The sequence below is a fragment of the Podarcis muralis genome, chromosome 3, assembly GCF_964188315.1.
Source record: "Podarcis muralis chromosome 3, rPodMur119.hap1.1, whole genome shotgun sequence".
Classification (NCBI taxonomy): Eukaryota; Metazoa; Chordata; class Lepidosauria; order Squamata; family Lacertidae; genus Podarcis; species Podarcis muralis.
The window spans coordinates 16,651,529-16,673,075 of record NC_135657.1 but is presented as its reverse complement, the minus strand read 5'-3'; the positions used below and the strand labels follow the sequence as shown (position 1 = coordinate 16,673,075).

The window sequence follows — 21,547 nt, the reverse complement described above, 5'->3', positions numbered from 1 at the left end:
CGGGAAAGCCTCAAAATGAGCATGCCGCTTCCTGGTTTACGTGTGCTATATATTTGGCATCTTCATTTGCAGTATTTTGTAGTATGTGCATTGGAGCACCTGGGTATGCTAGAAGCTTTTGGATGGAGGTGTCTATGTGTAAAATTAAGCAGTGTATTGCCACATAGGCCCAAGCCATGAATCTATGTGTGTCTGAAACCTACTTTTCATCTTCAGTGACTAAGCCCTTCATGAACAAAACGACAGAAGGGAATTACCTGTTCCTTCTGTGACCGTGGCTGCTGTTAGTCTGAAGGAGGTGGCCCAGAAACTAGTGTGTTTTACCACGTACACAGGAGCCCAGTATTGGCACCTCACTACCTGTGCAAAAAAACCCACACACAAAAAATTCTTAAGATATTCAGAAAGGAATAACAGACAAAGCTAGATCTTTTCCAAAAACATGACGTTTGCAAGGCAAAATAATGAAGCCAGTCCCAGAAAATGAAGGTCGGGGGAGATAGGGAGTGAGAGAACTGAGGTGGCAGTAAGCCCAAGGCAGCTGCATGGAAATGCTTCAGTGCCTGGGGAGGAAAGGAGGGGAACACTGGAAGCTGGACAGTTGCAGAAAAATTTGAAAGCGAGGAAGTGGGAGTATATACTGTTACTGTGAAGCACGTCTCCAGATTTGGATCTGGAACAGGGAGATCATTCCTGAGGTTGCACTGAGCTTCAAAAGTCCTGTAGAAGTACACCAATAATCTCCAACCACCTTTCCATATCCAGACTTGGAGCGGAAAGGAGCAGCGGTGCATTGCTTTTGGCACTGGATTGCATAAGCTCCAAGCTTGCTCTCCAGGTTACAGCAGGAAGCAGGGGTGATCTTCCCCATGGTTAGTGCTGTGGAGACAATCTGCAGTCCCTCCACAGATCCAGCCTGGAAAGCAGGGCTGGGATTCCTCTCATCACATTCACCATGGCAAGCGAAACTGGGGACTCGCGAATGCATGTGTACGAACCCTGCTCCTTCAGTGTTTGTGTCACAAATATAGCTCATCTTTCAAAGTCACAATTCAAATGTGCATTTTTGTTTTCCAGAAACCAATTAGTAACGGTCTTCCTCCTACTCCAAAAGTGCATGTAAGTATTAAGTTTCACATAGGATGATTTATTCAAAGTATCTTAAATTCTGTCTCAGGGCATTGTTGACTACTATTTGTGTTAAAGATTTAACCCTCATACTCAGTGTTATATATGTTGAACTGCTAGAATGTAGCTGAACTAGTTTTGGAGTGACAGCTTCCCCATATGTGTATGATGCACCTCTCCCTAATAATAATAATAATAATAATAATAATAATAATAATAATAATACACTTACTAGGCCTTCTGCCAAGTCCAATTCATGCTCTTCTGTCCAAATATAATTTATAACTTCTTGTATTTATTCATTGTCTTGTAGATCAGGTATCAGTAATTTAGTTGTCTGTAGATGGGACGCGGGTGGCGCTGTGGGTTAAAGCCTCAGCACCTAGGACTTGCCGATTGAAAGGTCGGCGGTTCGAATCCCCGCGGCGGGGTGCGCTCCCGTTGCTCGGTCCCAGCGCCTGCCAACCTAGCAGTTAGAAAGCACCCCCGGGTGCAAGTAGATAAATAGGGACCGCTTACTGGCGGGAAGGTAAACGGTGTTTCCGTGTGCTGCGCTGGCTCGCCAGATGCAGCTTGTCACGCTGGCCACGTGACCCGGAAGTGTCTCCGGACAGCGCTGGCCCCCGGCCTCTTAAGTGAGATGGGCGCACAACCCTAGAGTCTGTCAAGACTGGCCCGTACGGGCAGGGGTACCTTTACCTTTACCTTTAGATGGGGTAGATTGTATGAGGCAATATGTTTTACAAAAATGAGTTGAATTTATATTTCAGCTATAGTTATATTCTTAACTAAATACAGTTACTGAATATTGAAATGCAGTGTTGCACTTTTATCACAGAATTGGACTTCAAGGAAGGAACGATGGAATCCCATTAGATGACTTCAAAATTAAATACCTCTTACTAAGTCTGTTTGAGCCATAGTATATCCTTTTATGCTAAAATTCCTTCTTAGAAGAAAATTGGGCCTCCAGTTTGAAGGGTCCACCTAATTTAGCATATTTTGATTACTAGAAATGTCGGAGAGTAGGCTAGAGAACTCAACACGCTGTCAAATGCAGTTTCGGTTTTCATTCCTTTAGGGACAACTTGCCCTACTTTCTTTTGCATAGCTTATAATACTAGGCTGAATGTTTTGAGACTGCAGGAGTGGATTTTGTCCCTGACAAAATGTGATCGCTCTTACAACTTTCAGTTTCCTTCTTTATGCCTTCTAAGTTAGTGGAGGCATTAACACAAGCAAATTCTAGTTCTTACTCTTAAAATAAAATAAAATTCAGGTCAAAGGCTAGCTTTTCCTCAGTATAGTACTAGAAGAAAAATTGAGAGCTCTTCAAGCTTTTTGTCCTTCCATAGCTATGCACAACATGCTCTTCACTGGAAAGTAAAGTGAATGGCTGGATTAGGAGAACTGAGGATCCTCCTGGATTCTTTGAGGCCAGGTCCCCATTAAAAATAATACGTTAAGTGGTTTTGTTTTTTCCTTTTGTCTTTTCCTTTTTCTATTCCAGAGGAGCAGTGGGAACTGAAAACTTGTGCTTAATGGTTTTTCCAGAACTCATGTTACGTACAAATAAAATACATATCTAAGATGCTTCTTTAAAAACAGGATATTTGATTTTAATTTGCTCCTTGGAATTGTCCACAGAATAAGTCAATTAAACAGTGTGACAGATTAGAAATCAGAGGGGATACTGAGACTGAGTACCCCATTCATTTTTTAACACAAGTAGTATTCCTGAGTATTTCAGGAGCAGGTTAGTTGGCAACTGAGTTTCCCTGTATTTAGTTAGTTATGTACTTCAGTCCTTTCTCTTGACAACTTTGCTGAAGAAAAAGGGAGCTTCTTCTCAGGTGGTATGGCATCTTCCACTTCAGCATTTAGAATAGTGCACTTAAGGTTACTACTGAGCCAAAACATTGTCCTGCACTCATGTATCAAAAAGTGCCTCCCATTTTCAACATCATTTCAAATATATTTGCATTGTTTCAGTGTTGTTCTTGCCACCATCTGCCTTCTCCATCTTGACCCTTGCTCTTCCTCGTTTCCCCATTTTATCTTATCAGTTGTGGCAACAAACATAATTCTGTGCCAATGTTTTAATGCTAAATCTCACGTTATGATGAAATGTGCCCATTAACCACATAATATTGCTTGCTGTAGCTAATCAGATTGAATGGCACTGTGGGCAAATAATGTAAAGGACAGTCAGTGAAGGAAGAGGAAGAAAATGGCACCAAGAAGCAACAGCGGAAAAACTGAACCTCACAGAATTGAAATACCATAGATTTTGATGGCATTTCTTCAGTAATATGAGTACACCGATTGTGCTAATTTTGTGACTGAAGTTAAGCAGTATTCAGTGAAGACACACATGAGATGAATTCTCTGTTGTAAAAATTGTGTCCTTTTATTTTTCACAGATGGGTGCTTGCTTTTCAAAGGTTTTCAATGGATGCCCCTTGAAAATTCATTGTGCAACTTCATGGATAAATCCTGATACAAGAGGTAATATTCAATTTCAGCCAGGATGAGAAAGAAACACTTAAGAACAATTTTGTAAGGATTTGAGAGTTCTGTCCTTCCCTGGGAATTCACAAACTTTGTCTGTCCCATTCTGTATTCTCTGCCCTCATAACACGATAGATGCTTTCCAGGCTATCTCTTTGGAATCCATTTGCAAGATACATTTCAAAGCTTTTACCCTGTCAGAAGCCCAAATTGCTTTTCTAGTTGTTCCAGGGCACGATACTGGGCAAGTCAACACCGCTCCATTTGGGCAGATTTATTAAGCCAGTATGGCATCCTGGGACAACTACAATTCATATATAATTGCCAGACTTACCCAGATTCTCTTGTACACTTTGCACTTAGGCTTAATATTTCACTTTCCATTTAAGATAGATCCTTTTGAGCTTCTTTATACTGTTCGGGGTTCTACTACCTTGAGTTTGAAGATGTATTTTAATATCGCTTTAATTTTCCATGAACCTGCTGCATCACTATTCAGTCCTGACTCCAGATAATTTAATGAATAAGACTTGGTCCCAGGGGCAGGAAACCAGGATCTATTGGGGGGGGGGGATATGCAGGGGTTTCTGACTCTTAATGGTTTCATAGCAAGTAAAGACATTCGCTGCCATGACTAGTCTTGTACTAATCACTTTTGCCTTAGCCTCCGAGTTCCTCATTTGTAAGATATGCTCCGTGTTTGTATCTGTAAGTCATGAGTCTCAAATGGTTGCCTTTGGTCAGAATTCTGTATAGCTCTGCTGACCAGTTGGAGACTGGTTCTTTGTGTTAGAACCAGCATAACCTGCTAAGCCACGGTTTTACACCATGGGATGCTAACACAACCAGAAACCTATGCAGATTTATGAGCCTGAAATTTTCCCACTCTTGGCCTGGTCTACATACCCAGTAGAACAAAATGGCAGAATCTTAAAAGTATGAGAGTGAAATATACCACAAATGAGAAATAACAACTTGTTCTCGTCATGTAAAACCTCATAGCAAGGTGGGAAACAAGATCGTATCTATCTCCTGTCCAGTTTTCAGCTTGCAGCTGGCTTTATATATTACGTAGGAAAGCATTCAGAAATGTGATACTCCCATCTGCTGGTCTGAAAGTAGTGCAGTCAGTTCTACCACATAACCATCTCATTCTTCTTTATAAGTAGACCCAGTGAAAGTTAAATAGCACCAGTTCCAGAACAGGATAAACCTTACACTATTGATAAGAAGTTCATTCATTGTTGAAGTCTCACACTACTTCACAGGGGACAATAGTGACTGTTTCTTCCTTTAGAGCAAACCAAAGTTCAGTGTTACATATGAACTTGGGGAATTGTAATTCATTTTCACCCACGTTAATTAAAACAAACCAGAATTAACCTGTAGCTTCAGATCAAGAACAAGACACAGTTCCCCAAATGAATGCATAACAAAGAACTGTGGCTTGCTTTGAAGTGAAAATGGAAAATGTCACACTCTTCTCTCATGTGCTGTCTGCTGTCTACTAGGCCAAGTGTTTTATTTTGTTTTTAATGTGAACCACCCTGAGACCTCTGGGTATAGAGCGGTATATAAATTCAATAAATTATTATTATTATTATTATTATTATTATTATTATTATTATTATTATTATTAACAGGACTGATACTCCTGCTCTGTATTATGTATTGTTATGCACTTTTTTGCTTTTAAAATCTGTTAGTTGCTTTAAGGGGCTTTTGCCTGGTAAAGTGGGGCATTTATAGTAAATACGTTTGTATCTTTGTAGACCAGTACTTGATATTTGGTGCTGAGGAAGGCATTTACACCTTAAACCTTAATGAGCTCCATGAAACATCAATGGAACAGGTTTGTTTTCAGATTTTGCTCTTCCTATGTAGTGGTGTGATATTTTAAAATTTAGTATTTCCCAGCGTAGCCCGACATAATGAGTGGAATTCGGTGTAGCACTAGGGAGATTGTTCCATTAGCACAAGCATTTCCACTTGCTTGTTTTTTTATTTATTCCATTTTTATGCTGCCCTTCATCTGAAGATAATCTAAATGCAAGTATGTGTAAATGTAGAGCCACAAGATTAAGGTATTTACAGAGCTCAGCTTGAATAAGGCCTCCCGAGAGTTTGCTTTCCCTAAGAATGACAGCTCTCACCAGAGAACTCCTCAGCTCTCATCCTGGCTGTATACCAATGCTCAGCCTCTCCTATGAGAGAGAGTACAGCTAATACCATCATTATTCTTGGAAACAAGGAGTTGTGCTCTCTCTCGTCCCTTCTTGAAGCAATTTTAAAAAAGCAGCAAGTCCCTTTGGTTTTGCCACTTCAGCAGCAGCCCTGGAAATAATGTCCACTCTGCCTCACAGAAGCTCAAGAAAATATACTGCTCTCACCATATGTAGCGCAATTTTTATAGCAGTTTCTTACCCATCATAATGATGTGTCTTTGAAAATTACTTTATTCTTTTATTATTACTTTACATTATGTTCCCTACACCAGCTGTTTCCCCGACGGTGCACGTGGCTGTATGTTATGAACAATTGTTTGCTATCGATATCTGGTAAGACCTCTTTTTAAATAATTTGGGACGTAAATGCCTGAGCTCTGTTCTGTTGTTCTGTTCGACTTTTTGTACTACATTGGTTGTTTTATTTGCAGGTAAAGCTTCTCAGCTTTATTCCCATAATTTGCCGGGTTTATTTGATTACGCAAGGCAAATGCAAAAGTTACCTGTGGCTATCCCGGCGCACAAGCTTCCTGACAGAATACTCCCCAGGTAAATAAGTTTGTGCTACATTTGTTTCTTTTTTGAGTGGGTTTCCAAATGTGTAATGTTCAGGTTGGGGGTGGGGGGTCCTGCTGCAGCATCTTGAAGGGCAGATTAAACCCACACTCAGCAGTAGTGGTCTGCCCCACGCCCTCCCACACTGATGGATTTGGAGCAGAAACAGCAATAGCACTGCCCTCACAGTGATAGCATAGGGTGAGGCGGCAGCACGGTCAGGGGAGCTTTGGGTTGGCTGTAGTGTCCTGCAATTGGACATGCATCTGCAGGGCCACCAGCAACAACCTGGAGGTCCCTGAGACCTTGCTACTGCCTTGCACTGCCCTGCCCCAATGAGCGTAGCTCCTGCAGCACCAAGAGGGAGCTACCACTGCTCTGCCCCCTTACATATACAGTCATACCTCGGGTTGAAGTAGCTTCAGGTTGAGCGTTTTTGGGTTGCACTCCGTGACGACCCGGAAGTAACGGAACGTGTTACCTCCAGGTTTCACCGCATGCGCAGACGCTCAAAATAACGTCACGCGCGGAAGCGGCGAATCGTGACCCGTGCAAACGTGGGTTGCATTCGCTTCAGGATGTGAACGGGACTCCGGAACAGATCCCGTTCGCATCCAGACGTACCACTGTAGTGCTGCTGCTGAGCAGAAGAGAAAGTACGATGGGTGCTCAGCGGCACAGCTAGCCGCTCGGGTGCCTGGTGTAGGGGTGTGTCCTGCAGCCAGGGGCAGGGTGATCTGCCTGTGGGGGTGGGGCAAGCCTCTCCAATGCTTGGAGCCTCTCTGCTGCCTCCTCCTCAGCTGTAGGGCGACTGAGGGAGAGGCAGTAGGCAGATGCAAGTCCCACGCTGCTGTTTTAGGCAGCGCAAAACCTGCAGGCACCTAAGCCACCACATCACTCCTAAAAACTTTTGTGAGCCCAGTTTAAAATAATAATAATAATAATAATAATAATTATCACACACAAACCCCAATGATGACACCCAGGGCGGACCGCACCCCCCCCCCCGTCCTCCGCCACTGTTGGTCCTTACCTGAAGCGTAGATTTGCGAGGGTGTCATGCAGGCACTGGGTTGTGACAAGGTGTGTTCATGGAACTTCTGGGCCTTTTCATGGAACTGGATCATCATGATGAGAAGGACAATTAGGAGGTTAACTTGTATTTTTAAATATATATATATTCCAGGAAGTTTGCAGTGTCAACCAAAATTCCAGACACAAAGATGTGTCAGAAGTGTTGTGTGGGTAAGTAGAGATACTATCTAATATCAATGCATACGTACAAATTAGACATTTAGTGTAACTTGTACATGGATTACTTTGGCAATAAAATGGTTTGCTTGGAATTTAACATCAGATACCTATTGGACCTCTCGAAACGCCTCTGTAGTATCTGGGTGTTTCATCATTCTGTGAAATGTCAACAACAGTGGGGAATCGGCTTAGGGAGAGAAACATAGGAAGGTAGAAAACAAAGGGGAACGCAGCCGTATTTCTCAAGTGTTAATGTGTGCAGGTGGCAACCACAGGTCACAAAGGGGAGGGTGGAAAGAAGAGCAAAAATGTGGGGAAATTAGGCTCTTTACTACAGTTCAACAGAGGTTGTTCTTGTGACAGGTTGTGACTATTGTATAATTCTTGCATTTAGTGAAAACCCTTGAAAAATACAGTATTTAAGTAAATTGCAGTGTGTCTTCTGTATTTGCTAGCAGGACCATCCCATGTGAGCACTTTCAACTTTCAAGAGCTTACTCTGGACTTGAGTCAGTGGTTCTCATAGTCTAAAGCTTGTAATCCCTCACATGAAGACAGAAAATGAGTCTCTGGCAGTCAAGCCCTACCAGATGCCTCATCTTAGCCAGGAGCTTTTTCAGTAGTAGGATTATATGTGCCAGAAATGGGGAAATATTTGTGATAGTTCCATGGCTACCTGTATCTCACTGCCAGGCTTACTAAGACTTGAGATTGTCCCCAGCTGGTGTACCAGGAAAGGAATCCATCAGAGCAGCATTGGTCTTTTGCAGATCACATCTCACACAGGACTCATCTACACTTTGCTTTACTGTGAAGGGTTTCTAAAAAAATCATTTTTCTTTCTTAGTGAGGAATCCTTACTCAGGACACAAATACCTTTGTGGGGCCCTGCAGTCTAGTATCATTCTATTAGAGTGGGTTGAGCCAATGCAGAAATTCATGTTGATCAAGGTAGGTTGCATTTGAAAAGTTATCCCGCTGTAAATATTACTCTCACAGCCGAAAATATTTTGTTGTATTCTGTTAGCTTCCAACCTGAAGAGTGAAAAGGATTCCTTGTTGTTGTTGTTGATTTGTCCTCTTCTGTTCCAACTCTCTCAAAAACAACACAAAAACCGGGGGAGCCAATTAAGACCATAGACGCCACCTTAAAAACAAAACACAACGATGAGATAAAATTAAAGCAGCTGTCTTTCTAAAAAGCAACCAGGAGATTCTTTGGAGCATCTTTTTGGGTAACTCATGCCAGACCCCAGGGCTGCAGCAGAAAAGACCCTGCAACTAACCACCTTTGAGATAAATTGAAGATCTGGCACACTGATTTAAAGAGGTGGAGGGGCTCTTGCAGATTACATTTGGGAGGGGGAACTTAAATGCATTAAGATCAAGTGGCTTGTAGCTATTGTAATGTTTAAAGGCTTCTCAGTATCCTTTGACTAAGATCAGAAAAGGCTTTGCTCTTAGTCAAAGGATATTGGCGCAGTGCTTCAGATAACTACAAGAAATACTTTTAGTAAGAATGGCAAAATCAACATAAACCTTGTTTTAGTGATGCCTGTTTCACCTTTCTTAAAAGAGGCTTGAAGTCACCATACAATTGATAAGCACATTATTTTATCCTGTTATGATGTTGAAATAATAGTAGTGCTAAGTGTGACATTCCATCAGCACAATAGTTTTTCCCTGTGCAACAGAACATCTCCCTTCATATCCCCCCCAATCTGTTATGGGGGTTTCCCCAGTCCTCGGGAGCATATTGGGGGGTGGGGAGAAGGGAGGGCATCCACTTGTTTGTTACACTTGTGCGTGGTTGAAGACTACCCAGTACTTTAATGGTATTATACAAATACCTCCATATCTATTTTGTGGCTAACCAGTTTACTTCTCAATGTAGCACATAGACTTTCCTGTACCTTGTCCACTGAGATTGTTTGAGATGCTGGTGGTACCTGAGCAGGAATTCCCTCTGGTTTGTGTCGGTGTGAGTAAAGGGAAAGACTTCAACCAGGTGGTGAAGTTTGAAACAGTCAACCCAAATTCTACCTCTTCATGGTTTACAGAAACAGGTTTGTGTATCTTTCGATCACCTTTTCAAATAGTTAGCTGTCTAACAGAACCATTGCCGTTAGCAGAACCATTACCAATTGCTACAGAGATTTTCTGTGAGGCCATGATGCAAAAGGTTAGCCATCGCTGCTATAGGGTGGTGATTCTGACTGAGTCACTGGGGGAGAAATTATTTAACTATTTTGTTTTAAACAGATTATATATAGTTCTAATCCCATCAGTGGTTGCTTTTTAATTATTGTTTTTTCTTCTTTTATCTGTAAGCCATCTTGAGTTTCATCAGGCAGGGTATAAATAAATAAATACCGGTAAATAAATTTCATTCATTCATTCTCCCAAACGAGTCCCTGCCCCAGCACCACCTTTTGTTGTCTAGGGAAGATTTATGAGGAGCCTTAAAGGCTCATTCACATAGTACCAAACCAACCAGGATCATGGATTCCAAAAAGAAAAGAATTATGCCCTGTACGGTGGCTTTCTTATACAAACAGAACAATTGAATTGGAGAGTGTTTGCCTTGAATTAATATTTACACATGAATGTCAACTAATCTTGTTTTGGTATTTTGGCAGATACTACACAGACAAACGTTGCGCATGTAACACAATTGGAGAGAGATACCATTTTAGTCTGTTTGGATTGTAAGTTACGTCTTTGACCTAGACATACATATTCTAGTAACATTCATGGTGTAAAGAAAGCTGCTGACTTATGGTGTCTGTTTTTCAGGCTGTATAAAAATTGTAAATTTGCAAGGCAGATTAAAATCTAGTCGGAAACTGTCCTCGGAACTCACGTTCGATTTCCAGATCGAAACAATAGGTATGTAAAGTTTAGTCTTAAAACTTTATTAGCTAGTTAACTCCTTGAGTATTTCACAACGTGATGAAAACGTCATCATCATCATTATTAGGTTTGGAGGAGGCACAGTATCACAGACTATTCATTTTATGTATTTCTGAACAGTTGGGACAAATAATAAATTATCGTTTAAAAAGGTTTTTTAAACTATTAATTTAAAACAATGGAAGATCAAGTGCAGCACTGTTTGCAAAAGTATCTATTGGATAAAATACCAACGTTTTTCAGAATTCTAACATTTAAATATCTCTAGAAACAAGTAAATGTTTTACAGTAGTATCATGTACAGTAAATGATATCTGGAGTTTGCATTGATTTCCATTGTTAATTGTTGTGGGTTCTGAAACCATTCTTAGGCAATTTCCCTTACTAACTTTTGGAGTTAGGAATATTTTTTAAAAACAAAAACAAAACAAAACATTAGTTGAATGTCTTAATTTCTGTGTTAACACTAAATAGCTATTGGGGTGTTAAATGTGAGGTTTTTACTGTGTTATGGTCCCTTAGATTCCCCCAGTCCCCTGGTTGTTGTGGGTCTCTCCCCCCAACCCCATTTCATTTTAAGAGGAATCTATTTTGTCACTTTGTGAGAGGACACCCGAGTCCTATTGAGATCAGTGAAATGTAAGCATGCAGGCACCTTCTTAAACACAGTGGCCCAGTTCAGATCATGATCTAACCTTTCTAAGCCATGATTTAGATGAGAGGTGGAAGCTGGATCCAGCTGGTGGGCCAGATCCTTGGTTCCATCATTCCTAGTGTACTGCTTTGACAGGTAGGTAGGCCTCAGCAGTCCTACCAGCTTCCCCCTGGTGATGTCCTAGGGATGTTGAGGGTGACTAATAGGTGGAACCTGTGCCAATCCTAATTAACTCCATGGGCCGAGGTTCCTTGTTGTTGGCTTGGGTGACCACAACTTAATAATAATAATAATAATAATAATAATAATAATAATAATAATTTATACCCCACCCATCTGGTTGGGATTCCCAGCTCCCAACAGATTAAAACAGAATAAAACATCAAACATTAGAAACTTCCCTAAACAGGGCTGCCTTCAGATGTCTTCTAAAAGTCAGATAGTTGTTTCTTTCCTTGACATCTGATGGGTGGGCATCTCACAGGGTGGGCGCCACCACTGAGAAGGCCCTCTGTCTGGTTCCCTGCAACCTCACATTGCAGTGAGGGAACCGCCAGAAGGACCTCGGAGCTGGACCTCAGTTCCTGAGCCATGGAGAGATTCAGGCCCACATGCAAAAGGAGAGTGAAACCTTTTTGCTTTCAGCTAAAAACAACATTGTCCTGATACATATGAACTTGGGGAGTTTTCTGAACCAGGCCTTCCATTTTAGTTGGGCTTAGGCATGTTGAACTCTTTTTGGACCCCACCTATTCAAGATATGCATAGATTCAATGCAGTTTAGGTGTAAATAAGCATGTGCACTTGGCTGCAGTCTGTAAAAAAAGCTAATTCAAATGGTCTTTTTCTTCCAGTCTGCCTACAAGATAGTGTACTGGCTTTCTGGAAACATGGAATGCAAGGCAGGAGCTTTCGATCAAACGAGGTAAATATTGCAGGGTGGAATTTTAAAAAAAAAAGTTCTGCTCCTTTAAATTGCCTTGAAAAATAAAGGCAAGATTGCTGTTTGTTTCCATAATTAATATTCCATTTTTTTCACATAATTTCATAAAATACAATGGGTTGCCCTGAAAGAAATGGCTAATGTATGACACATTAATCAGACAAATAGCTGGAAATTTTTGGTACCTTGCTCAGCTTATCTGTAAACTCTCTCATATCCCCTCTGCCATCTGAATAGGGGTGATAATAGAGAGGTATAATAGAGGGCATATTGTAAGAATTGCTTCAAGCTGTGTAAAACACTTGGAGCATGTAGATTTCTACATAGCACTTTTCCTTTAGCCGACTGATTTTTAAATTCGTCAGTGTCTTCAAACTCTAGCTTCTAGTTAGAGTAAATTTATGTAAAGCTGCCAAAAGGAAGGATTGCAAATATATTCAAAACTCAATAAAATAAGACAGTGAAATCATCATAACTACAGCAGGGCAAAGGTGTATATCAGTCTTCTCCCCTTGTTCTCGAATGTGCCAGAAAATGCCATTCTGCTGCCAGATCTCCTAACTGTTGGATCAGCTGTTGGTCCCACACAGGCCAGGAATTCCCTGGTTGGTGGCTGCTTCTATGTCTCTCACAGCCCCAGCCCTGGTGGCAGATGCAGGAGGTGCTGGAGGCAGGGCAGGGAGCAAAGATGTTAACATGCTATCCTCTCAGTTTTGTCTTAAGCATTGATTATATCAGACACTTAAAACTCCACTAAGTATTTGTTTGGCTTTTCAAACAGATCACACAGGAAATTTCCGACAGTACAAGAATATTCAGACTCCTTGGCTCTGACAGGTATGATAACATATTGAAACAAGAGTGGAAACTGTTCAAGTGGGGAGGGAGTAGGGCCTGGTTTTGTTTTAAACTTCTTGTTTGTTTTTAACTTTCTGTGATTTTATTCTTTGGTTTTATGTTTTCATATTAACTGCTGTGATATATATTTTATGATACAGCAGTGTGTATGTGTGTGTGTGTGTGTGTGTGTGTGTGTGTGTGTGTGTGTATTCATAGGACGTGGGTAGCGCTGTGGTCTAAACCACTGAGCTTCTTGGTCAGCGGTTCAAAAGCCCGTAATGGAGTGAGCTCCCATTGCTCTGTCCCAGCTCCTGCCAACCTAGCAGTTTGAAAGCACACCAGTGCAGGTAGATAAATAGGTATCACTGCAGCAGGAAGGTAAACGGCATTTCCGTGCGCTCTGGTTTCCTTCATGGTGTTCCATTGTGCCAGAAGTGGTTTAGTCATGCTGGCCACATGACCCGGAAAGCTGTCTGTGGACCAATGCCGGCTCCCTCGGCCTGAAAGCTTGATGAGCACTGCAACTCCATAGTCGCCTTTGACTGGACTTAACCGTCCAGGGGTCCTTTACATTTACCTTTATATATATTCATAAATAAATACATTGACCATGCAGCTCAGGGCCAGCACCAGGGGTTAGCCTATTAGGACAACTGTTGAGGGGGCACTGCCCCAGAAAAGTAGTAAGAGCCACCAGGTACTCACTTTCTTGCCCTTTCCCTCTGGGCTATGAAAATTGGACCTGAGGTAACCAGTTCCCACCATCACCCAGAGGAAGAGGGTAGGGAGCGGCTGTGACGGCAGAGCTTTGCTGCCATTGCCATTTACACACTTGTAAATGACAATTTACAATTTACACACTTGTGGGTGGTGCTGTGGGTTAAACCACAGAACCTAGGACTTGCTGATCAGAAGGTCGGCGGTTCAAATCCTCGTGACGGGGTGAGCTCCCGTTGCTCGTCCCTGCTCCTGCCAACCTAGCAGTTCGGAAAGCACGTCAAAGTGCAAGTAGATACCGTATTTTTTGCTCTATAAGATTCACTTTTTCCCTCCTAAAAAGTAAGGGGAAATGTGTGTGCATCTTATGGAGCGAATGCAGGCTGCGCAGCTATCACAGAAGCCAGAACAGCAAGAGGGATTGCTGTTTTCACTGCACAGCGATCCCTCTTGCTGTTCTGGCTTCTGAGATTCAGAATATTTTTTTTCTTGTTTTCCTCCTCCAAAAACTAGGTGCGTCTTGTGGTCTGGTGCGTCTTATAGAGCGAAAAATACGGTAAATAGGTACCGCTCCGGCGGGAAGGTAAACGGCGTTTCCGTGCGCTGCTCTGGTTCGCCAGAAATGGCTTAGTCATGCTGGCCACATGACCCGGAAGCTGTATGCCGGCTCCCTCGGCCAATAAAGCGAGATGAGCGTCGCAACCCCAGTGTCGGTCACGACTGGACCTAACGGTCAGGGGTCCCTTTACCTTTTTAAATGGCATTTAAAGGTAAAGGTACCCCTGCCCGTACGGGCCAGTCTTGACAGACTCTAGGGTTGTGCGCTCATCTCACTCTAAAGGCCGGGAGCCAGCGCTGTCTGGAGACACTTCCGGGTCACGTGGCCAGCGTGACAAAGCTGCATCTGGCGAGCCAGCACAGCACACGGAAACGCCGTTTACCTTCCCGCCAGTAAGTGGTCCCTATTTATCTACTTGCACCTGGGGGTGCTTTCGAACTGCTAGGTTGGCAGGCGCTGGGACCGAGCAACGGGAGCGCACCCTGCTGCGGGGATTCGAACCGCCGACCTTTCGATCGGCAAGCCCTAGGCGCTGAGGCTTTTACCCACAACGCCACCCGCGTCCCTAAATGGCATTTACACACTTGTAAATGGCAAACCTCCAATCCATAACCAATCCTGGTTGTGGATTGGAGGTGGTGGAGCAAGTGCTGAGGAGAAGCCCTCCATCACAGGGTTTCTTGACGATGTGCTCTGCTCACCTCCCTCCTGCCAGGAGCCTAGCCCCAATGTGATTTATAAGTAGTAGATTAACGTATTACTTTTTTCCCCTTCTTCTCCTCCACCCACCCTCCCCACCCTTCAGAGTTGTGGTACTGGAAAGCAGGCCAACAGACAACCCGACAGCCAACAGCAATCTATACATCTTAGCAGGCCATGAAAATAGTTACTGAGAAGCAATATGCATGGCGATTGAATCATGAACAGAGAAACACTACTGCTTCAACCCTTTTGGATGGCTGAAATTGCACAAAAGCTGCAGTACCCCCACTTCAGTTGCTTTGTAATTTATTGTGATGTATGGGAGAGTGAGTGAGAGCAAGAACTCTTGCCTGAATGATACGGACACGGTTAGCACATTAATACCACAAAAGTGCTTGATTCACCATTATGTAATCTTTGTACATATGCAGAATTTCCCCCCCAGTGAAATGTATTGCTGAAAGCCTCTCTTGAGTTTATGTAGATAGTGGTCAAATGTCTTATCTGTATAAATGTAAAAAGGCTGCTGAGGACATAAAATTGCATTTGGGGTACTATTTTAAGGACTCTTCAAGAATTGGATGCTAGCGATAAACACAGCACATTTAATAACACTATTGTATTTTATTATGTAATTTACTAATACAAATAAACCTTACCTTTTTAGACATTGTAACCAAGACTGCAATCCTATTACGATCTTGTTTTTAATTATATGCAAGTACACTGGTGTTTTTGGTTGCACAAAGTATTAATATGTGATGTATTTAGTCACAAACATAAGCTGTGACATTGTGAATATGATTTGGGCGTTATAATTTTAGGAGTTTGGGGTAGTTTTCTTTGTGAAACCAGCCAGTTGAACACCTGTATTTTTATATTTAAGGAAAATTCTTTAATTATTTTCTGTGCTTGGGGGCGGGGGAGTACATAATTTGGAATGGGAATAAATCCTCAATAGTGGTACCTTGCCGTAATTCTAAATGTCTGCAATGGTAAAATTAGCATTATTATGAGTCTTTGTTAACCAGTGCTGCTCATATCATGCAAAAGAAACAGCAACAAATTACAGCATTCTACATCATGGAAGTGGTTGAAATACTTTGGGATGGATCCAAATAGCCACCTGCAAAAGTATCCTGTTCAGTACTTGCAAAATATTCCTTAGCACTTGCATTAAGATGAAGGTGTGCATTTTCCTCATTAAGATGTTGATAACTGACTTGGAAGGACAGAACGAGTTAACATCCACACCGAATTGCCAATGTACCCATTTGGAGCTGCGGAGCTGTTCTGCGGTTCTTATAGGATAACTTTGTAGCATAGGATCCCATACCGGTTCCTAATTTCCTTACATGGTGGGATCTTGTAGGTTTTTCAAGCTCTGTTCCAGGGAACCCCAGAATCCCTTGGATGCTTCGCGGGGGGCTTCTCCCTGAGATGATCGGTAATAGTGGAAAGCATTCCTGAAGGACAGCATGCTTACCCCTACTGATTTTCCCCCTTGCCATGAGCAGTTGTAGAGTGTAAGATGGGCAGCACTAAGGCCCCGTCTGTGTGCCTAGCTAGCAGCCGTGTGTTCACTTGAGTGTGCAACACATACAGTGCCCAAGAATCCTTTGCGAACATGCAGAGCTTCATCAGCAGACAAGCTGATTTCTCTCAAGGCAGGAAGCTTGAAATCTGCTGCCATAAGAGGTTGCACATACAGAATAGCTGTTCTGAATAGAAAAAAGTTGTTGAATGGAATAATTGTCTTAATTTGGCCTATTTGGGGCTTTTTTGCTTTTATTTTTTTTAATGGCCTTATTTTCACTTTTTTTAAATGTCTTAACACCCAGCCAAATGATTTAGTTACTACCTCACGCAAATGATTTAAATGGTTTTTATTACACATCACAGGAATTTTAGTTTTGAGGAAACCTATTTTAGATTTTTTTCCCCCAGTGCAGTATGTAAATGCCAAGTTTGAGAAAAATGCACATACTGGCGCTTTTTTTTTTTAATAAGTTCTTTATACTGTGATATAGACTAAGAACAAAACTACATTAAGAAGTGATTTATGGTCTGTATTGATGTTGTTAATGCTTTTGAATATTTCATAATGTATATAATGTAAAATAAACTTTTTTTAACATGTTTGTTGTACAAGTGGATTATCATCTGCACTAATTTTCTGATTGGGGAAAAGTTTTCTTAACTGAGATCAGTTTTGATTCCAATAAAAATGTAGAAAGAATAAAAATTAAGATGACTTTAGTTACTTTGACTTTTATATTACACTATATATAAAATAAATGTTAAGAACGCATTAATAAACACATTTGGGGAAGATTTAAGTTATAATTAACCAATAGCTTCTTAGTAAATCTTGAATTTACTTCCTTCTTTGAATACCTTCTTTTGATTCAAACAAAACTGGTTGTTTTTAATTTTATTTATTTGATTTCAATATCACCCTTCATCTTGAAGATAACAGGATGGTTTAAAATATGAAAACACAAAAATAATAATAATTATTTCTGAGAACCTCCATTATCCCCTGTGGGTTGAATCCGGAATGTCCCTTTTGTGAACAGAAGTTCTCCTTTTTGTAGAAGAGGCCCAAATTTGGTGGAGGTTCCCACAGGGAACCTCCAGCAACCTTCTGAAGCAGCTTTCCAAAGGGCTTCCAGGGGAGGAGGAATTGGTGAAAACTGCGCACACAAACACATTTCCTCCAGCCTATGTGGGTATAGAGGTTTTTGAACAAAACTATTAAAGAACCCCTTGAGAAATTAATACCAGTTCATGATAACCAATCTTGCAATAATCAATTTGAGCAAATGTCCACTATTAACTAGTACAGGGGGTGCGTTAACAATATTTGGATATTTCTGTGGCACCTACGCAATGCACAAATGTAATCTCCCCCTGTACTTATCACATTTTTTTAGCGTCTCATCCCCAAAATTTTAAACCAGGATCTTGGAGGTGGTTCCAGTCAGATTTTCAGTATGCTTTGATTGCTCTTTCCAAACTGAACATAAAAGCAGAGTTTGTATAAGATGCACAAGTAGTTTTGACTTATATCCAGAAGCGCACCTATTTCACGGCGCTAACGAAAGTTGCTTCACAATCAAAATGAAGCATAAACAGCCACTATGAAGCCAAGCCACAGCAATTGCTGGTATTGCAGGTAACATATGCTAAACTCAAAGCTAAGGATTGGATATTCTTCTGTGCAGGGTCCACTGGCATAAACAAAGCTTGCTCCCAAGACTTCAAAGGCCCCAAACTAGAAATGGCAGCGCCACAAACTCTGCTGTATTTCTGTAAAGCAGAAAGGGAAAGCCAGTCCTGTTTCCAATGCCTTTCTCCTTGAAATTGCTTCTCCCTAGGAGAAACACACAGGGTTTCCAGTTACCCTGCTAGCCAGTATGTACACAGTTCCCGAGTCTGAGCAGATCCCAGATGAAGATAGTGGAAAGACGTGACTGGCTTGCACCCCAGCCTACAAACTAGATCTTTGGCGATCACTCGTAGCTGAGTAAGATTATCTTCCATAAACACGGTTTTAACAATGAGTCCATAAGTGACTGTGGAGGCCAATTCTGGATCCACACATCCTTCCACAGTGGGGACATTGGTTACCAGGCGGGAATTGATCACGGTGTGGATTTGCCAAGTGTTCCTTCCTCTTAGCACGTTTCTCCCTTGCGTCCTGAGTTCGAGTGTCTTCAAAGCCCATGACACCTTTGGTAAAGGCTGTTCTCCAACTGGAGCGCTCGCAGGCCAGTGTTTCCCAGGTGTCAGTGTTTATACTACATTTTTTTAGATTTGCCTTGAGACAGTCTTTAAACCTCTTTTGTTGACCACCAGCATTATGCTTTCCATTTTTAAGTTCAGAAGAGAGTAGTTGCTTTGGAAGACGATCATCAGGCATCTGCACAACATGACCAGTCCAACAAAGTTGATGTTGAAGAATCATTGCTTCAACACTGGTGATCTTTGCTTCTTCCAGTACACTGATATTAGTTCGCCTGTCTTCCCAAGTGATGTGTAAAATTTTTGAGAGACACCGTTGATGGACTCTTTTGAGGAGTTGGAGATGGCGTTTATAAGTGGTCCATGTTTCACAAGCATATAGTAAGGTTGGTAGTACAATAGCTTTGTAAACAAGCATTTTGGTTTCCCTGCGAATGTCCTGGTCCTCAAACACTCTGCACTTCAATCGGGAGAAAGCCGCACTCGCAGAGCTCAGGTGATGCTGGATTTCGGCATCAATGTTGGCCCTTGTGGAAAGATAACTGCCTAGGTAGGAGAAGTGATCGACATTTTCCAACGTTACACCATTGAGTTGGATTTGTGGCGCTGCAGAGGGGTTATTTTATACTTGTTGGTGCAGCACTTGGGTTTTTGGGATGTTGAGTGGTAAGAGGGTCCCTGCAATGCATTGGGGTGACACCAAATGGGAGCCCCTCAGGATCACCATGACGGCAAGGGTACTCTCCCACCTTCGCACCTCCTGCAGGCACAGCATTGGACACAGTGTCAGGAGGGTTAGATTGGCTCTGACACGGTGCCCCTTCCCACTGCCTTGCCCCAGGGCATTTGGAAGGCAAGAGGCTATCACAGACTCACTGACTGCTACTGACTGTGTGTGCTGCCGCACAGAGAGAGTAATATTTGCGTTCATTGTAAAAGTTGCCAAATACTTCTCTGAGTAGGTGGATAAGCTAAAACAAGCTATAAGTGCGGCAGAACCTATCGAAACAGATACTGTACTGCTAAACATTCCTGCAGCATAGTGACAGCACGAGGCCTCAAACTTTGACAGCTGCACCCTGACATCAACGGAGGTGGAGGAAATAGTTTTCAGAGCACAAAACATAATCGGACAGACACATACGCAGCGTTTCCCCACAGGCTTCCTGCCCCTCTTGGTGCTTATGACAAGAACATACAGTCGGACAAGGGCACCACCATGAGGCTGCTCTTGACAAGGCCGCAGAGATTGTGATAGGAGATGTGAAATACATCTGCAAAACACAGTGAAATCTCCAAGCTAAAACCTAAATGTAATTTGTGCCATTTTGCTAGATGCCTTCCTCAACTGATCAAAGAGGAGACAAAGCAAATTAGGTGAAAGGCAAAAAGGTGGATAAAAGTTCTCGACACAAGTGAAAAATGTGTGCCAACTGCCTGTCCCCTTTCTTTGCCCTACAGCACTGTATTAAAATACTATTGATATTTAGAAAGTAACTGTTTCTATTAATACATTATTAATTAGTATCAATTAATTAGTATTAATAATTAAGTATTAATTAGTATTACTATTACTATTAGTATTAGGAGTTTATGACAACACCCCAAGCCACTTTCTACTGAGATGTAATGTAGTTTCAGCATTTGATGGATTATGATGATTATGCTGTCTATTGAAGGCATGTTTTTGTTGCTGAAGTTTTTGCTTGTTTCATTGGGTTCATTTTATGTTACTATATGGATTGTTCATTTTTGGTACTGGTATACCCTAGAGTTCAGGGGTTCTCATTTGTGGAACGCTCTCCAAGGGAGGCTTGCCTTGTGCCTTCATTGCATATCTTTAGGCAATGGGCAAGCCTTTGGCTTATAATAATATATGGCCTTTTAAACTGGGTGTGTGGCTTACTGTTTTGTTTGTTCTTGTTATGATGTTTTGTTATACACACACACTCTATAAACAGCCATATGATCCTAAGATGAGGGGTGGAATATAAATTTCATAAATAATAATTTCGTAATGTATTTCCTCACCCAATGTTACATTTTTAATTTTTTCCAAGTTGCTGGAAGGCCACGTGTCAAGCGACTAATAAACTGAAATAACAACACCCCAAACAACAATGTAACAACCTCTCAGCGACAGAGGGGAGAGAAGAAGAAACAGCCCCCAGCTTTCTCCATCTCCCACAGACTCTGCAAAGTTCGCTCTCTCAGTAGCGAGTCCAGTTCTGGCTCGGCTCTACGGTGTTTTTTTTTTTAAAGTAACTTTTTACCCTGATTTTATAAACAAGGATCATAGGAATAATAAAGTGTATAAATAAAAAGACCAAGTCTTCTAATGTCATTTGTACATCTCAAAAATAGCATAATAAATTTGCAATAATATATACAACATATGATTCGTTATTAGTGGTCAGTGTACAAACCTTTGGTTTAAATAAGTGGAGTGGGTTAAATAAAAACAGCTAGTGGAAGCAGGATAGAACTGTTCAACGGTCCTCCTCTCCGCAGGGGGCGCTGTGGAAATGATCCGTCTTTCTCTCTCTCTCTTTCCCCCACAATTGAAAACACCCTCCTCCCCAAGCGGATTGAGAAAGACTTGTTGCGCTGCGTCGCGCGAGGCGTTCCGACTTTCACTTCCGCCCTGAAGAGGAAGGGGCGGGGGGAGTGGGGAAAGGCAGAGCCGAGCCGGATCGACTTCCAGAGAAAAAGGTTGCGGGAAGCGAAGAAAAGGGGAGGAGAGCTTGGAGGCGACCCGATCTGCGCACGCCCCGTCGGCCTTTGCGCCGACTGCGCAC

General features: G+C 42.0%; 1 protein-coding gene and 1 long non-coding RNA gene across 9 annotated transcripts in view; one reads left to right on the top strand and one right to left on the bottom strand.

The window, feature by feature from the left end:
* MAP4K3 (mitogen-activated protein kinase kinase kinase kinase 3) overlaps positions 1–17,261 on the top strand; it is a 65,973-nt gene extending 48,712 nt beyond the window's left edge. For all 8 annotated transcript variants that reach the window (XM_028724964.2, XM_028724963.2, XM_077926716.1 and 5 more), the window contains 13 exons: positions 1,078–1,119; positions 3,552–3,636; positions 5,412–5,491; positions 6,137–6,197; positions 6,296–6,413; positions 7,606–7,664; positions 8,521–8,624; positions 9,568–9,739; positions 10,313–10,381; positions 10,470–10,562; positions 12,096–12,166; positions 12,966–13,021; positions 15,106–17,261. In XM_028724964.2, the coding sequence (XP_028580797.1) occupies positions 1,078–1,119; positions 3,552–3,636; positions 5,412–5,491; positions 6,137–6,197; positions 6,296–6,413; positions 7,606–7,664; positions 8,521–8,624; positions 9,568–9,739; positions 10,313–10,381; positions 10,470–10,562; positions 12,096–12,166; positions 12,966–13,021; positions 15,106–15,193 (1,098 nt within the window). In that variant the 3' untranslated portion in view covers positions 15,194–17,261. The remainder of the gene's footprint in view (positions 1–1,077; positions 1,120–3,551; positions 3,637–5,411; positions 5,492–6,136; positions 6,198–6,295; positions 6,414–7,605; positions 7,665–8,520; positions 8,625–9,567; positions 9,740–10,312; positions 10,382–10,469; positions 10,563–12,095; positions 12,167–12,965; positions 13,022–15,105) is intronic.
* On the bottom strand, positions 1,111–21,413 carry LOC114594820 (uncharacterized). The gene is made up of 3 exons (XR_003706090.2): positions 21,176–21,413; positions 7,453–8,820; positions 1,111–1,465 (listed from the first exon to the last, which is right to left on the bottom strand). It is a non-coding gene; the product is annotated as an uncharacterized LOC114594820 (long non-coding RNA).
* Positions 21,414–21,547: the final 134 nt, after the last annotated feature.